This window comes from Colobus angolensis, unplaced genomic scaffold (assembly GCF_000951035.1).
Source record: "Colobus angolensis palliatus isolate OR3802 unplaced genomic scaffold, Cang.pa_1.0 Scaffold52, whole genome shotgun sequence".
In the NCBI taxonomy this organism is placed as follows: Eukaryota; Metazoa; Chordata; class Mammalia; order Primates; family Cercopithecidae; genus Colobus; species Colobus angolensis.
This window is the reverse complement of record NW_012118710.1, coordinates 4,700,921-4,718,491: the sequence shown is the minus strand read 5'-3', so window position 1 is coordinate 4,718,491 and position 17,571 is coordinate 4,700,921. Positions and strand designations below refer to the sequence as shown.

General features: G+C 44.5%; 2 protein-coding genes across 3 annotated transcripts in view; one reads left to right on the top strand and one right to left on the bottom strand.

Annotated features, from left to right (window-relative positions):
* LSM1 (LSM1, U6 small nuclear RNA associated) overlaps positions 1-9,544 on the bottom strand; it is a 15,105-nt gene extending 5,561 nt beyond the window's left edge. Inside the window, exons 1-3 of the mRNA XM_011960698.1 lie at positions 9,089-9,544; positions 5,024-5,092; positions 2,542-2,657 (exon numbers count right to left, since the gene is read on the bottom strand). Of these exons, the coding sequence (XP_011816088.1) occupies positions 2,542-2,657; positions 5,024-5,092; positions 9,089-9,134 (231 nt within the window). The 5' untranslated portion in view covers positions 9,135-9,544. The remainder of the gene's footprint in view (positions 1-2,541; positions 2,658-5,023; positions 5,093-9,088) is intronic.
* BAG4 (BCL2-associated athanogene 4) overlaps positions 9,408-17,571 on the top strand; it is a 34,868-nt gene continuing 26,704 nt past the window's right edge. For both annotated transcript variants that reach the window (XM_011960699.1, XM_011960700.1), the window contains exon 1: positions 9,408-9,956. In XM_011960699.1, coding sequence (XP_011816089.1) covers positions 9,687-9,956 — 270 coding nt within the window. In that variant the 5' untranslated portion in view covers positions 9,408-9,686. The remainder of the gene's footprint in view (positions 9,957-17,571) is intronic.

Below are 17,571 nucleotides of genomic sequence, written 5' to 3'. Positions count from 1 at the left end.
AATAAAAAGAAAAAAGAAATTAAAAAAAAAAAAAGAAAAAGCAGATCCGCCACATTTACTACTATAAAACAGAAGCACAGTATCGGTGAATTTTTTTTTTGAGACAGGGTCTTGCTCTGTCACCCAGGTTGGAGTGTAGTGGTACAATCACGGCTCATTGTAGCCTCGACCTCCCTGAGCTCAGGTGAATCTCCCACCTCAGCCTCCTGAGTAGCTGGGACCGGTCATCTGCACCATCACCCCTGGCTAATTTTTGTATTTTTTTGGAAAGACAGGGTTTGGCCACATTGCCCAGGCTGGTCTCTTGGGGCTTAAGCGATCTGCCTATCTCGGCCTCCCAAAGCACTGGGATTGCAGATGTGAGCCACTGCACCCACCCCAGTATTGTAACGTAAGTCTTTTCCTCTGATATGTTGCCTCTTCAAAATTACATTCAGAAAAGTATTTTAAAAAATCATCTATAACCCCACCACACAGAGATGGGTCAGCTCCCCTATAGACTGGCGTACCAAGCATAGTGACATGTACCTATAGTCCCAGCTACTTGGGAGGCTGAGACAGGAGGACTGCCTAAGCCTAGGAGTTTGAATCTAGCCTGGGCAACACAGTGAGACCCCATCTCTGGAAGAAAAAAAGTACTGGAAGACTACTTTACAGTCATTTAGTATCTCCCCTTGGGTACTAGGTGCTTTGTTTCAGACCTTCTTTTTTTTTTGAGATGGAATCTTGCTCTGTCGCCCAGGCTGGAGTACAGCGGTGCGATCTCGGCTCACTGCAACCTCTGCCTCCTGGATTCATGCCATTCTCCTGCCTCAACCTCCCAAGTAGCTGGGACTACAGGTGCCCACCACCACACCTGGCTAATTTTTTTGTATTTTTAATAGAGATTGGGTTTCACTGTGTTAGCCAGGATGGTCTCAATCTCTTGACCTAGTGATCCGCCCGTCTCAGCCTCCCGAGTGTTGGGATTACAGGCGTGAGCAACTGTGCCTGGCCTCATTTCAGCCTTTACGTGACATAAGAAGAAAACAATTTCTGCTGCCTGGCTGGGCATGGTGGCTCATGCCTGTAATCCCACCACACTGGGAGGCCGAGGCAGGTAGATCGCCTGAGGTGAGGAGTTCAAGACCAGCCTGGCCAACATAGTGAAACAACATCTCTACTAAAAATACAAAAATTAGCATCTGTAATCCCAGCTACTTGGGAGGCTAGGCAGGAGAATCGCTTGAACCTGAGAGGCGGAGGTTGCAGTGAGCCAGGATCGCACCATTGCACTTCAACCTGGGCAACAGGAGCAAAACTCTGTCTCAAAAAAAAAAAAAACAAAAAACAAACCCAAAAAACAAAAAATAATTTCTGCTCCTTAAACATGTAAGAAATGATAAACTGAACTAAAAGTACAAACTACAAAAATATTTTATAAATAAGAAAAAGATATTTCATATATTTCACAGCAGCACTTGGGCAGTACTGATTAATAGCATGGATTAGTCATTTCTAGCTGACTATTTCCAATATGAGGTCTCTGAACCAACCCAACCCTGGCAGAATTATCTCCTGCTTTCTCAAATGGCTGTTAAAAATGGCTACAAACCAAACCACTCTAAAGACTTCTGCAAATTGATTGACGACATGGCTAGGTATTTAGAAAACAGTATGAAAAACTTTAAAAATTAAGCAAACACCAAAGTTTTTGGAAGAAAAAAGAAGACAGTGCTGGCTCAACCCTTAATTTCAACTACTCTTGAAGATATTTTTATTTTCCTTGCAAACCCAATAATCAGAAGTAGCAAGATGAAATCAAACGTTTTAAATAAGGCACCTAAAAAATTATCTGAGTACTTCTAGTAGGGGTGTGTGTGTGTTTATGTCTGCACACACAAAGACCTACAGCAACAACACCTCAGAAAAACTGATTTAACCTTTCACCTGCCAGCTGGTCTTTCTGGCACAGATACCAAAATGCCCTCTCCCTGGCTGTGAGCTAAGGATTCAAGTAAGACTGAATTCCATTCTCGTGATAGGTAACAGAAAAGCTTTTCCTATAGCCACTCTTTCCCTTTCCCCCTTTACTAATATGGATATCACATTGTACTATATATGCAATGTGTGCTTCCCTCAAATACTGTGCATTAGCTTTATGCCATGAAAAACTACTTGTATCCAATTGTTTAAATGACTGTAAAATATTCCAGCGTATGTAAGTCACACCTTCCCCAGCATATATAAATCAAGCTTTGTCAATTTTCTGCTATTAAACAAATATATTAATGAACACATTTGTTACAGAATAGTATTTTTTACTGGTATCCAGTAAAAAGATACTTTGCTGCCAGTGGGATCAAAAATCTTTAAAATACCAAAAGGCACTGAAACAAAGTTAAGTATTCTCTGTAGCTTCCCTAATTTGGTAGTTGCCTGTAAGAAGCCAGATAAAATGTGGAAAATATTTTTATTCTCTCTTGAAAAGACAAAAAAAAAAAAAGAAGTCTAACTAGCATGAATATGAAGATCTACAGCAGCTTAACAGTTTTCACTTACTATTTCTCCTAGTAGGACCACATTTTCTCCTCTGACCACAAAAATCCCTCGAGGAATATCACCGTATTTTTTGCCCACATGAATACGCTCCACAGTCTGATGTAGTACTAAGTTTGCTATAAGTGTATAGGGAAAAAACAAAGATATTTAGTTTACCTATTGGGTAAAGGTCCATAACTCAATAATCATTTATTTTGAACAGAAAAGATTTAGCTAAACACGATTTCCAAGCTTTATAATTCTTTTTATTTATTTATTTTTTTGAGACTGAGTCTTGCTCTGTTGCCCAGGCTAGACTGCAGTGGCACGATCTCAGCTCACTGCAACCTCCGCCTCCCAGTTTAAGCAATTCTCCTGCCTCAGCCTCCGGAGTAGCTGGGACTACAGGTGCCTGCCAGCACTCCCGGCTAATTCTTGTATTTTTAGTAGAGACAGGGATCACCATATTGGCCGGGGTGGTCTCGAACTCCTGACCTTGTGATCTGCCCGCCTCAGCCTCCCCAAGTGCTGAGATTACAGGCGTGAGCCACAGTGCCCAACCCTCAAGATTTCTAATTCTGAGGAAGGCTAAAATTTCAAATAATCTTCTCCTATTTCATTGAGACATACCAGTTAGGAGACGTCTGGGATTATGTTGGGCTAATACATGAATGATGGTAGAAATAAGAGAAATAAATTCCTTTATAAGTTAATTGCTAATACCAAAAAAGCCATAGGAAAATATAAGGACCTTGGAAAACTTGGGTCTAAACAACCACAGAGATCAGAATTTTGTTTTCTGGAAAGAAACAGCTTTTCTTTTTGTGTGGGTGTGTGTATGTGATGATCTGCTGAAGATTCAACTTTGTTTTAGTAATTAGGATTCATGTAATTAGGATTCATTTAACCCAATGCAGGTATCCATGGGTTATGATACAGCAAAAACCTATTTTTTCACCTTGACAGATAACTATACCTGCAATCTAAAAGTCAACTTAATATTCACTACCTTTCATTCAAAGTACTCTGATGAATCTGACTTAAGAATCAGGACTCCAATTTGTTAACAATAATTATTTTTCCTCTTTTTTTTTTTTTGAGATGGAGTCTTGCTCTGTCGCCCAGGCTGGAGTGCAGTGGCCGGATCTCAGCTCACTGCAAGCTCCGCCTCCCGGGTTTACGCCATTCTCCTGCCTCAGCCTCCCGAGTAGCTGGGACTACAGGTGCCCGGCTAGTTTTTTGTATTTTTTAGTAGAGACGGGGTTTCACCGTGTTAGCCAGGATGGTCTCGATCTTCTGACCTCGTGATCCGCCCGTCTCGGCCTCCCAGAGTGCTGGGATTACAGGCTTGAGCCACCGCGCCCGGCCATTTTTCCTCTTTTAATTAGTACTACTTGTCCTATTTGAAGTGAAGGAGAAATCTATGTTTGTATCTTCCATAATTCTTACAATGTTTTAATTACGTTTTTTCCTCATGCTCAAATCCAGTGATTTTGCAGATATCCAATAAATGTTAGCATGAACATGAAGTTCCTTGAAACAGAAGGAAACATAATCTTTTAACTTAAGAAAAATGCAGGATGCAAAACGAAGACAGAGGCCTCTTATTCCAATGTGTTCCTATACGTAAAGTATTAAGCTTAATGCTGGGGTCCTTAAAATACAGGAAATGCCTTCTACCCAATTTTCATTGGCTAGGGAGGGATTACCTTTACTTCTGGAACTGCTCTGAAGTCACTATACCCTGCCAATGTAGAAATAAGCAGCCTTGGGCCAGGCACAGTGGCTCACGCCTGTAATCCCAGCACTATGGGAGCTAAGACCAGCCTTCCAGCTGTCCCCACCAGTGCACCAGACATGTGAGTGAAGCTCCTTCAAACTAGCCGACTCACCTTCTAGACACCAAGGGACTGTCCTAGAGCCATGAGGAGCAGAACACCTGTCCAGCTCAGCTGGGTGGGTGGATCACCTGAGGTCAGGAGTTCGAAACCAGCCTGGCCAACAGGGCGAAACTCCATCTCTACTAAAAATAGAAAAATTAGCTGGGTGTGGTGGCTGGAGCCTATAATTACAGCTACTTGGGAGGCTGAGACACAAGAATCGCTTGAATCCGGGAGGCGGAGGTTGCAGTGAGCCAAGATTGTGCCACTGCACTCCAGCCTGGGCGACAGAGTGAGAGCTCAACAAAAAACAAACAAAACAAAACAAAACAAAACAAGATGAGCAGCCTCTTCAGCGGACTGAGTTTATTTCTATCATTTGGCTCCCCCTACTGGGGATTCTAGTGAAAGCCAGTTTTAGAAACATGAACTTGGAAATACACATAAGCTTTGAACAACCTAATCTGAATGTATAGAAAACAATGATACACTCACTAAGATCAGTCCTACTAAGTCACACATGTGAAAAAGTTGCAGATAAATTTCAATATTAAATAACAAAAAATGCAGTGGGAAGCTGTTATTATCCAGAGTATGAGAGATGTCCATAAATTCATACATACCAAATTGATCAATGCTTCTTAAAAAGCCTATAAGTGTCCTTCCATCTCGAAGCAGAACCAAGTGCTTTTCTGGGGAGAGGAGAAAAAGTCTTTTAAATGAAAACTGACAAGTTCAGTGAGTATTTAGGATAATAATAAAAATAAATAACAGTTTAAGCTGTACCATTTCCTCTGCCAATGCATTTAAGGTGAAGTTCAAGTTCACTGGAAAACTGAAGAAAGCAGCACAGTAGCCCGGATTTAGATAACATCAGTGATGAAAAGAATCAGAGCAGTATGGCAGAGGGGGAAAAGGACAGGGCACGGCATCAGGAAGCCTGACTCAGCTGGCTCTAGACCCTTAAGTCTTTTTTTGTTTTTTTTTTGAGACAGAGTCTCACTCTGTCACCCAGGCTGGAGGACAGTGGCACAATCTCGGCTTACTACAACCTCTGCCTCCCAGGTTCAAGTGATCCTCCTGCCTCAGCCTCCTTTGTAGCTGGGACTACAGGAGTTCGCCATCATGCCTGGCTAATTGTTGTATTTTTAGTAGAGACAGGGTATCACCATGTTGGCCAGGCTGGTCTCAAACTCCTGACTTCAGATGATCCGTCCACCTCGGCTTCTCAAAGTGCTGGGATTACAGGTGTGAGCCACGGTGCCTAGCCAAAGACCCTTATGTTTGACACTTAAACCTTCAGTGTCATGTCAGTTTTTGTATCTGCAAATTGACAAATACAGTCTAGATGATTCTTATGATCTTATTTATAGAATTATTTTGTCCTCAAAAGACGAGCTTCTATCTCACATTTTGTTTGTAAACAGGGAAGGCTTTAAATAAAAACACAATGCTTCAGGCATTTAAAATGAAGACTCTAATAATAAGCTAGAGCAGAAATTCAATATTTACTGAGAGGGCATGTGCTGTTCTGGGGTCTAAACATACAGTAGAGAATGAGACTTAGAAAGTCACCAACGTTATGAATTTATATTCATGGTGGAGGAGGACAAACAAACAAGAAAATAACCTATTGTGATTAGGACAATGGAATAATTAACAAACTAGCAAGGCAGTATGATGAAGGGAGAGAAGTGGTTACAGAAGGAAGGGTGGCAAGGGAAAGCCTCTCTGAAGAGGTGACTTTGAGCTGACACTGAAGAATGAGAATAAGCCAGTTACTAACACACCCAGCAAAATTTCTTTCATTCCATGCCTAAAGTACCTTCTAGATGCAGAACAGAGGAAAAACACAGTGACTCTGCCCTGAAGGAATTTATACTCTTCCTTGGACTATAAATAAGTACCACAGAAAGCAAATCTTAATTATATGAGACTACAGAGAGAGAAGCTGTATTTCTGAAGGAGGTATCAGAGTTGGACCTTGAAAGGTAGATAATTTTAGGGCACGGGAAGAGTGATAGAAAGGAGGCTGGGGGGAGAAGGAAATCTGTAAACTAAAGAGGAGGAAAAAAAGGGCCATACATCCATGTTTAGCTAAAAGCTGAGGCTGTGAAGGGAAAGGACAGTAGATAAAGTCAGAAAAGTACTGGGGACAGGCTGCATTTGGATTTGACTTCACAGGGAACAAGAAAACATAAAGTGATGGAGTCTGTTAACTGAGTTTGTATAAGTGGGTATATGTGAGAGGGTGGGATGCGAGATAAAGATGGAGGAATTTTATGAGACATCACAAAACTATTTACCAAGAGTTGGGAATAAAAGCAGCAAGCTCAGGGTGAAGGTTATTAGCTCTTTGTGATTCTAAAGTGTGCTATCAGGACACTTAAACAGAAACATACGCAGATAGTTGGAAACAGTAAGACTGAAAAACCAAAGACGTCAAGATTAGAGAAAGCAATTTTGGATAAATCTGCAAAGAGGTGATATAAAATTACTAAAGTACAGGAGATCTACTAAAGATTTAAAGAAGTAGGCCACATGGCATCCAAGTGACCATCTATACTGGAGGACAGTAAGAGCCAGAGAGGTAAGAAAATCACCAAGTACCAGTTGTTAGAGAAATCAAGAGAAGAGAATTAATGAATCTGGTGGGGACAGTATCACAGTGCTGCAGAGGGGAGAGAACGCAGAAGAATGCCTTAGACGAATAACTGAAGAATGCAGCTTGGCTAGTGTGTTCAGGATAAAAATTAGATTGCAGGAGTAATATAAGTGGTCTATTGAAGGTGATAAGGAAACAGACAAAATGAAAATGACTCGGGGTTTGGGGATAAAGATGTTAAAAAAGGGATGGGAATATGATGAAGAGAACGGAGAAAATATTTGAGATGGATAGACAATAACACATATGAGGGGAAGAACGCAGGGGTTGGGAGAGACAGAGGATATGAAAGAAAAAGGGTAACAACGAAAAAAGGTTCCAGAAGCAGTGAGAGGAGAGAGTAATAACAGACGACAAAAAGGGAGGAACCCTCCCTACTGAAATTAGAGGATGGGTGGAAATACAGAAAGACAGGCAGGAAACTGTGTGTTAGGGTGGGGGAGCAAAGGGTGCATATTAAACGGTTTCCAAGTTTTCATAAAGTGGGGGGTCTGGAATCTACAAAGTGGTAGGGGTTAGAGGGCCAAAAAGCAAAACTGATTTTTAGTAAAATGGCAGGATGTGTTAGAGGATACATGAGAGATGAGGGCAAAAGGGCATCCTCAAGCAATTAAAATAAAACATCCTGTTACACATAACAGGTTCATATAGATGTTAATATGTATTTAGTCCAATTACACTACATTTTCCTTACATAGCAAAATAAGTAAGTTGGGTTAAAAAAAACTATCTGTCGGCCGGGGGCGGTGGCTCACGCCTGTAATCCCAGCATTCTGGCAGGCGGAGGTGGGTGGATCACCTGAGGTCAGGAGTTGGAGACCTGCCTGGCTAGCATGGCGAACCGCGTCTGTACTAAAAAATGCAAAAATTAGCTGGGTGTGGTGGCAGGCGCCTGTAATCCGTTATTGGCGAGGCTGAGGCACAAGAATCGTTTGAACCCGGGAGATGGAGGTTCCAGTGAGCCGAGATCGTGCCACTGCACTCCAGCCTCGGCGACAGAGCAAGACTGTCTCAAAAAAAAAAAAAATTCATTTTATGGTTGACAGATTTTTTTTTTTTTTTTTGGCGATATGCCCGCCTTGGCCTTCCAAAGTGCTGGGATTACAGGCGTGAGCCACCCCGCCAGGCCCATAAAACGAAATTTTAACCATACATTCTAAATCGTATATTCACAGAGTAACTGAGACGATTGCAACTTGTTTAAAACTATGTGTAAATCATCTTGAAACAGTAAGTTAATGAGAAAGATCACGTGATTAAAACGATAAAAAATGTTGCTTGAGGAATAATGAACAGATAGAATTTAGAAAAAATGAAAGCCAGGACAACTGCAGGCGGTTCTTTCCGCTTTTGTATAGGACTGAGCTCCTCTTCCGGACAAAAACTAGGAATAAAGGAGGTCTTCTTAGTAAAAGCAAAAATGAATTGTCTTAAAAAAAAAAAAAGTTGCAAGTGATTTTCCAGAAAAGTCAATATACCATGTCTAACAGTGGTCTCTACTACAATAACCTGAAGGTGCTAATGACCCTCACAGTAAAATAAGCTAGCAAATGGCCACACCGTAGAGTGCCTACGTTTACTGCCAATTAAGTCCAACCGCCGCTGTCTTAATATTTTTGCTTTTTAATAAATCCTTTCTCTAGGTATTCCGATCCATCCACTGGTAACACGCTGATACTTCGAAATACTGCAGGCAAGAGTGGACGGGGGAGAAGCCCTCCCCGGGCTTCTTTCGTGTTCAGCCCTCTGCTGCCGCGACCCACGAAAGTACGAATGAGTTCCATCGCTTGGGGCTCACCAGCCAGAGGGCCGGCGGAGGCTGCGAGGAGCAGAACAAGTAGCAGGCTACTGGGTGGGCAAGCGTTATGTACCGCAGCTGTGGAGGACATCGACGCGGAACGCCCGGATTGGGCTCAGAACACACCGGCCCCGCCCGGGACTCATTTTACAAGCTTCTTCGGAAGAGGAGCCCGCCCGGGCGGGTCTCACCCCAGGCTCCACCGGGAGGAGATTAACTACTCACTGTCAATGTCCTCGATGAGGCTGGCGGTGCCGGGCATATAGTTCATTTTGAACTGAAATAACGCTGCAATGCACAGCGGCGGGGGGCCAGCGCGTCCAAAACCTCCTCCCTCCTACCGCAGTCGCCGCCTCGGCGGGACCAAGCCCGGAATCCCGACTGAGACCAGCACTTCTGCCCCGGCTTTCAGCCGCCGGGGCCTGCCGGAAGCTCCTCCATATTACTCCCACCCACTTCCTGTAACACGTGCGGGCCCCCAGGAAGAGGAGGGGCAGCCGTACGGTTGGGGGACACCCTTTCCCTATTCCTGTTAAGTAGGGAAGAGGAATATCCATTGGATAGATGGCGAAGAAACGTATACTCCCTCCTAAGGAACACGGTGTCTTCCCTCGTCCCCGGGTTCCCGAGACCCCAGAGTCACGAACCTCCGTCCCTCAACTCTCCGGGCTCAGCAGCAGAAGGGGCGGGACCGGGCCTGGGATTGGCTGACGTCGTCCGACCCCCTTCGCTGCTATCCATTCGCAATCGCCCGCGGGCGCCTGCGCGATGGGTCGGCCGTGGGGGGCGGGGGGGCGGGAAGCGCTTCAGGGCAGGAGAGCCCATGTCGGCCCTGAGGCGCTCGGGCTACGGCCCCAGTGACGGTCCGCACTACGGCCGCTACTACGGGCCTGGGGGTGGCGATGTGCCAGTGCACCCACCTCCACCCTTATATCCTCTTCGCCCCGAACCTCCCCAGCCTCCCATTTCCTGGCGGGTGCGCGGGGGCGGCCCAGCGGAGACCACCTGGCTGGGAGAAGGCGGAGGAGGCGATGGCTACTATTCCTCTGGAGGCGCCTGGCCAGAGCCTGGTCGAGCCGGAGGAAGTCACCAGGTAAGCTTTGCACCCTCTGTCCTTGCGGGGAGGTGAGGGCCCTTGGGGCTGGGATTCGTAAAGGATCGGGTTTCATATTTGTTTTCCTCATGTGGAGGAGGGTCGGGGGGGGGCGGTGTTGGAGAGACCAAGACTGGGATCAGAGGTTGGGGGATATGCTTGTGTTCCCTTTGCCCCTCCTTTTCTGCTTCGACCGCAAAAAATATGTTTATTACCATTTAAAAAAGAAAGATCCTGCTCGGGCTTACTAAGCTTAGCAGTAGGCTGCAGATCTCTCTCCTGGGAGCGGTGCTGGGTAGGGGTGGCACGGATCTGCTCCAGCTCTAGCAGTTTATCCTGCGTGACTGGCAGTCCGGCTCTCCCCGGGAAGGGAAGTGACTGCAGCCCCCGATGTCGCTCAGTGACCCTCCCGAGGGGAAACAACCTTTGCGAGGGGGAGGTTCTGGGCATTTAGCCGTTTGCCCCAATGCCTTGCCTGAGATCGAATCGTGAATAATCAGTGTTGTAAAGCACCTTTACGCGGATTGACTGATTTAATTTTCACGGCGACTGCAAGGTAAAATGGCATTACAGCAGCACCCCCCCCCGCCCTTTTTTTTTATTTTTTCGAATAAGGAACCGGGGCTCTACGAGGTTAACTCACTTGCCTAATACGCTTGGACCTGTAACATTTTATTCTATTTTCCCGCCGGACATATACTTCTGCTTTCTTAATGCAGTCTTCTGGGTAGTGGGTTGTCGTTCTACGGTGGCGACACACCTCTCTATTCGTTCAAGAATTATCCTCATTTGTTGAAAATGTAATAGAGAAATTCTCGTACATTGCTGGTGGGGATGTAAAATGGTGGAAAATAGTTTGCTAGTTCCTCGAAACATTAAGCATTAGAATGAGTATAACACCCAGGAAGCCCACTCTTGGCTATATACCCAAGAAAACTGAAAACATATGTTCACATAAAGCTTGTCCACCCTTGTTCATAGCATCATTATTCATAATCGCCAAAAAGTGGAAATGTTATTTATTTATTTATTTTTTGTGAGATGGAGTCTTGCTCTGTTGCCCAGGCTGGAGTGCAGTGGCACCATCTCGGCTCACTGCAACCTCCATCTCGCGTGTTTAAGCGATTCTCCTGCTTCAGCCTCCTGAGTAGCTAGGATTACAGGCGCCCGCCACCACGCCCGGCTAATCTTTGTATTTTTAGCAGAGAGGGGTTTCGCCATGTTGGCCAGGATGGTCTTGAACTCCTGACTTCAAGTGATCCCCCTTTCCCCTGTTCCTCGGCCTCCCGAAGTGTTGGGATTACAGGCGTGAGCCACTGCGCTTGGCCCCAAATGTCATTTTATTATTTGGGTTATAATAAAAGAGTGAACCTCTCAGAACCCTGGTTCTTTATTCGAATACAGGAATGTTGTAAGGACATAACGACTGATGCATCGATAAACAAAATATGGTGTTACTATATTCATACAATGGAATATTTGGCCATAGAAAGGAATGAACTACTGATGTGTGCTACAATATGAATGAACCTTGAAAACATCACACTACGTGAGCAAAGTCAGTCAGAAAGACTGCATATTGTGTAATTCCATTTATATGAAATGGCCAGAGTAGGTAAATCTAGAGACAGAAAGCTTAATGGTTGCCAGAGGTTGGGGGACTGGCAGTGTAGGTGAGAATATGCTTTTTGGGATGATGAAATGTTCTAAAATCGGGGCCTGGTGAGATGGCTCTCACCTGTAATCAATCCCAGCACTTTGGGTGGCCGAAGCCAGAGGATTGCCTGAGTTCAGGAGTTTGAGACCAGCCTGGGCAACATAGTGAGACCTTGTCTCTAAAAAAAAATAAAAAATAGAAAACAAAAAATAAGAAATCTTCTAAAATCAATGGTGATGGTTGCACAACTCTGAATATACTAAAGACTACTGAATTGTACATTTTAAAAGGGTAGAGTTTATAGCATGTTGATTATATCACAGTTTAAACAATTGTATGAGAAAAACATGTAGCAGTGAGAAATTATTTTTTATTTTTGAGGCGGAGTGTTGCTCTGTTGCCCAGGCTGGAGTGCAGTGGCACAATCTCAGCTCACTGCAACCTCCGCTTCCCCGGGTCAAAGTCTCCTGCTTCAGCCTTCCTAGTTGCTGGGATTACAGGTGCCCACCATCACGCCCAGCTAAATTTTGTATTTTAAGTAGAGACGGGGTTTTGCCGTGTGGGCCAGGTTGGTCTTGAACTCCTGATCTCAGGGTATCCTCCCGCCTTGGCCTTCAAAAGTGCTGGGATTACAGGTGTGAGCCACAGTGCCTGGACAAGATTAATTATAAATTAAAGAAAGATCTGGCTGGGCGCGGTGGCACGCCTGTAATCCCAGCACTTTGGGAGGCCAAGGAGGGCGGATCACCTGAGGTCAGGAGTTTGAGACCAGCCTGGCCCACATGGCAAAACCCTGTCTCTACTAAAAATAGAAAAATTAGCCGGGCATGGTGGCGGGCACCTGTAATTCCAGCTATTCGGGATGCCGAGGCAGGAAAATCACTTGAATCCAGGAGGCGGCGGAGGTTGCAGTGAGCCGAGATCACACCATTCCACTCTAGCCTGGGAGACAAAAGTGAAACTCCATCTCAAAAAAAAAAAAGAGAGATCCATATTTTCTCTGCCTAAATCTGGTATACGTAGGTCATGGGACTATAGAGTGATGAAATGCTTGGCCAAATTAGACCAAAATTCAGTCGAAGTGGGGAAAGAGGAGAGGACCTCTAAACTGATGACTAACTTCTGCTAGGCCTGCTGTATTATCAAAACCAAAGTCTGTTTTCTGGGATAGAGTTAGGGAGGGTTGGATACACTACAGAAGTTAAGATTTTAGCATTGTGTAAGGAGTTGTCAAGTGTGGTTTGAGTACACTTGTGCCCATAGGGTGGGTGATGGTGCTGAAGTACTTGGAGATAAAGGTGGAAATGTGTAATGGGCATTTGTAAACCATTTTAAGAGTTTGTACTTTTAGATTGATGATTCTGCAACTTTAAAAGTATAGGATGATAATTTTTCTGCAGCAATAGAAAACTCATACCAAACATATGCATGTTGGCCGGGCGTGGTGACTCACTCCTGTAATCCCAGCACTTTGGGAGACTGAGGCAGGGTCGATCACCTGAGGTCAAGAATTTGAGACCAGCCTGGCCAACATGGCAAAACCCCGTCTCTACTAAAAACACAAAAATTAGCCAGGCATGGTGGCACATACCTGTAAACCCAGCTACTAGGGGGGCTGAGGCAGGAGGATTATTTGAAACCGGGAGGCGGAAGTTGCAGTAAGCCAAGATCATGTCACTGCATCCCAGCCTGGGCAGCAAAGCAAGAATCGATCTAAAAAAAAAAAAAAAAAAAAAAAAAAAAGGTATGTATGTTGTCACAGATGTTGCAATGTTTTTTTCCAGATTTGTTCTTTTGACTTTTTATGTTTTGCATTTTAATAGTATAAATCGTCAAATTAGAAAACCAAACAGTATAGAAACCTTTTATAACCTTGCTACTCAAAAAGTGTGGTCCATGGACTAGAAGCTTTGGTGTCACTTGTGAGGCTGACAGAAATGCAAAATCTCTCCTCTTCCAGACTTACTGCTGCAACTTATTAAGATCCCCAGGTGATTCATGTGCACATTAATATTTGAGAAGCATTGCTGTATAGAACTGGTTGTATTGAGATGATGTACTGAACTACAACACAGACTTGACTATGTTAACACATTTAGGTATGGCAGGGAAAAAATTAGAAATCTATCACTCCCTTTTCTTTTTTTCTTTTTTTTTTTTGAGACAGAGCCTCGCTCTGTCGCCCAGGCTGGAGTGCAGTGGCCTGAACTAGGCTCACTGCAAGCTCTGCCTCCCGGGTTCACGCTATTCTCCTGCCTCAGCCTCCCGAGTAGCTGGGACGACAGGTGCCTGCCACCACGCCTGGCCAATTTTTTTGTATTTTTAGTAGAGACGGGGTTTCACTGTGTTAGCCAGGATGGTCTTGATCTCCGACCTCGTCATCCGCCCGCCTCGGCCTTCCAAAGTGCTGGGATTACAGGTGTGAGCCACCGCGCCGGGCCTATTTTTTTTTTTTTTAATTTTTTTTTTTTTGAGACAGAGTTTTGCTCTTCTTGCCCAGGCTGGAGTGTGATGGCACCATCTTGGCTCACTGCAACCTCCACCTTCCGGGTTCAAGCGATTCTCCTGCCTCAGGCTCTCAAGTAGCTGGGATTACAGGCGCCCGCCACCATGCTCGGCTACTTTTGTATTTTTGGTACCCGGCCACTCCCTATGTTTTTTCAGAGTAAAACTTTAGGCTGGGCGCGGCGACTCAAGCCTGTAATCCCAGCACTTTGGGAGGCTGAGGTGGGCAGGTCACCTGAGGTCAGGAGTTTGAGACCAGCCTGGCCAAGGTGGTGAAACCCCGTCTCTACTAAAAAATACAAAAATCAGCTGGGTGTGGTGGCTCACATCTGTAATCCCAGCTACTTGGGAGGCTGAGGCAGAAGAACCACTTGAACCTGGGAGATGGAGGTTATAGTGAGCCGAGATCACAACACTGCACTCCAGCCTGGGCAGCAGAGCAAGACCTTGTGCCAGAAAACAAAAAACAAACATGAGCCGTGCGTGGTGGCAGGCGCCTGTAATCGCAGCTACTCTGAGAACTGCTCAAACCAGGGAGGTGGCGGTTGCAGTGAGCCGAGATCATGCTACCGCACTCCAGCCTGGCCTACCAAGCGAGACTCTGTCTCAAAAACAAAAACAAAAACAAAAACAAAGGAAGTAAGGGAAAAGAGTTGAGAAACCTCTTTTGAGCTAAAGGGAGAAAAGCAACAAGTTTGGAATTGGAGCAGAGGGGCATTGACAGCTATTGGTCTCCTCTCATGGTGGAGTAGGAGGCTAGGTCATCTTACAGTGAAGGAAGTAGAATGGGATGCTGTGCGAAATTTATTTGGTAAATGTTTGAACCAGATGCTGGGACAAGAGGGACAGAACAGAGAAGCATTTGGAAGAGATCCAAATGCGTTTGAAAAGTTAAAAAATTATGATTGTCAGTATAGGAGCATAAGGTAATTTATTAGTGATTTTGAACTATATAGCTATACAAATAATTTATTATGTACTTTACTAATAATTTTTGTCCAATTCTTATGAAAACTATAAGCAAATCTGTAAATGAAATTTATGTAGTACAAGTGCTACTGATTCCTCTGCTGTTAGATTTGCTTGGGCTGGGGTTTCAGTTTGGAGGAATGTTGGTAAGCCACTTTGGAAAATGTAATCATATATTCACTTTAAAGGAATTGACTCCAGTCTTCATCTGGGATTATTTATTTCTCAAAAGAGAAGAAAGGAAATACATTAGCTATCTTGCATAATTTTAATCAAATTTTCTTTGGCATAGAACTTTAATTCACATTATTGTGGCTTGTGAAAACATTTTATTACCTTTGTTTTAGTTTGTATTTCATTCAACAAATAAAAAGTTTGGAAAGAGTTAGGCACATGATAAAATTGGTAACTTAGTTTATAGAATAGAGTTCAGCTTCAGCCAGTTTCCTGTGAAACCACTATTTCATAGAATTAGTGTCATGTTGGGAGGGCCATGAGCTACAGACTTTCACTGTTACTGGGGATATTTTTAGATTTGTCCCATTTTGTCCAAAGGGAGGAAAAAAAAAGACAAAGACATTATTTTTTTCATTAAGACAATAAAATTCTACTTTTTTAGTGCTTCATTGAGGACATTCTTTTTTTCATTAAAAAAATTATGGCATAATTTACATAAAGTAAATTTCACTGTCTTTAGGGTATAGTTCTGTGAGTTCTGTTAAATGCATACAATTATGTAACCAGCGCTACCACCACAACTGAGCTATACATACTGACCCATCTTTTTTTTTTGTTTTTTTTTTTGAGACGGAGTCTCACTCTGTCGCCTAGGCTGGAGTGCAATGGCACAATCTTGGCTTACTGCAACCTCCACCTCCTGGGTTCAAGCGATTATCCTGCCTCAGCCTCCTGAGTAGCTGGGATTACAGATGTGCACAATAATGCCCAGCTAATTTTTGTATATTTAGTAGAGATGGAGTTTCACCATATTGGTCAGGCTGATCTCGAACCCTGACCTCGTGATCCAACCACCTTGGCCTCCCAAAGTGCTGGGATTACAGGCATGAGCCACCATGCCCAGCCACTGACCCATCTTTTAAACAAGAATTCTAGGGTAAGAATTTAAGAAGATTTAATTTTTACCTATCCCTAAAGCCTGTTAAAATTACAGAAAAGGGGCCGGGCGCGGTGGCTCAAGCCTGTAATCCCAGCACTTTGGGAGGCCGAGACGGGTGGATCACGAGGTCAGGAGATCAAGACCATCCTGGCTAACAGGGTGAAACCCCGTCTCTACTGAAAATACAAAAAAAAAACTAGCCGGGCGAGGTGGCAGCGCCTGTAGTCCCAGCCACTGGGGAGGCTGAGGCAGGAGAATGGCGTGAACCCGGGAGGCGGAGCTTGCAGTGAGCTGAGATCCGGCCACTGCACTCCAGCCTGGGTGACAGAGCGAGACTCCGTCTCAAAAAAAAAAAAAGAACTTGGTTGAATTTTTCTCCCAAGTGGAGAATTACATTTAGAAACCGTCAAGTCAAGATCTGAGCAGGAAAACAGAAACCACACTAGTTAGCATTTGATTTAGGAAGTTAGCTAAATAGGTTATTAGAGTTCTCAAAAGGGAAAAAGAAAACACAGAAGTAACAAAAAATAGTAAGTGGAGGAAGTAGCTACAATTCCTAGGGCTGGGGAATAAAGGGAAGAGGTTGGGGTGATTAGAACCAGGAAACTTGGAAGAATGGCCGGGCGCAGTGGCTTACACTTGTAATCCTAGCCCTTTGGGAGACTGAGGCAGGTGGATTGCTTGAGCCCAGGAGTTCAAGACCAGCCTGGGCAACATGAGAAAATCCTGTCTCTACAAAAAACAAAAATTAGCCAGGTGGTAGTGGGCTCCTGTATTCCTAGCTACTCAGGAGGCTGAGGTGGGAGGATCACCTGAGCCCAGGAGGTCAAGGGTGTGGTGAGCTGTGATTGTGCCACTGCACTCCAGCCTGGGTGACAGAGTGAGACCCTGTCTCAAATGAAATGAAATGAAATAAATGAAATGAAAGGACATGACATGACATGACATGAAATATAAAAAGAACCTGGAAACTTGGAAGAGTGGCCAGGAGGTGGCGCCTCCTACCTGGTGCAGGTACCTCTGAGGGCATTCAGCTTGAAAAGTGTTGTTGACTGACTGCTGCATACAGGTTGAATGGCATTGCAGGGCTGACACTGACAGAAACAGCAAACAGACAGGAAGAAGCAAGTCCGCTGTCTCCTCCTCTAGCCTAGCATACTGTGTTGGCAGAACCAGAAAGCAAGCAAGCTGGGGAGGGAGAAATGTTTATAGACTTCCAGCCTTGCATCACAGAGCCAAGTGTAGAATGCCATGCTTGCCGCCGGGTGCAGTGGCTCATGCCTGTAATCCTAGCACTTTGGGAGGCCGAGGCGGGTGGATCACGAGGTCAGGAGATCAAGACCATCCTGGCCAACATGGTGAAACCC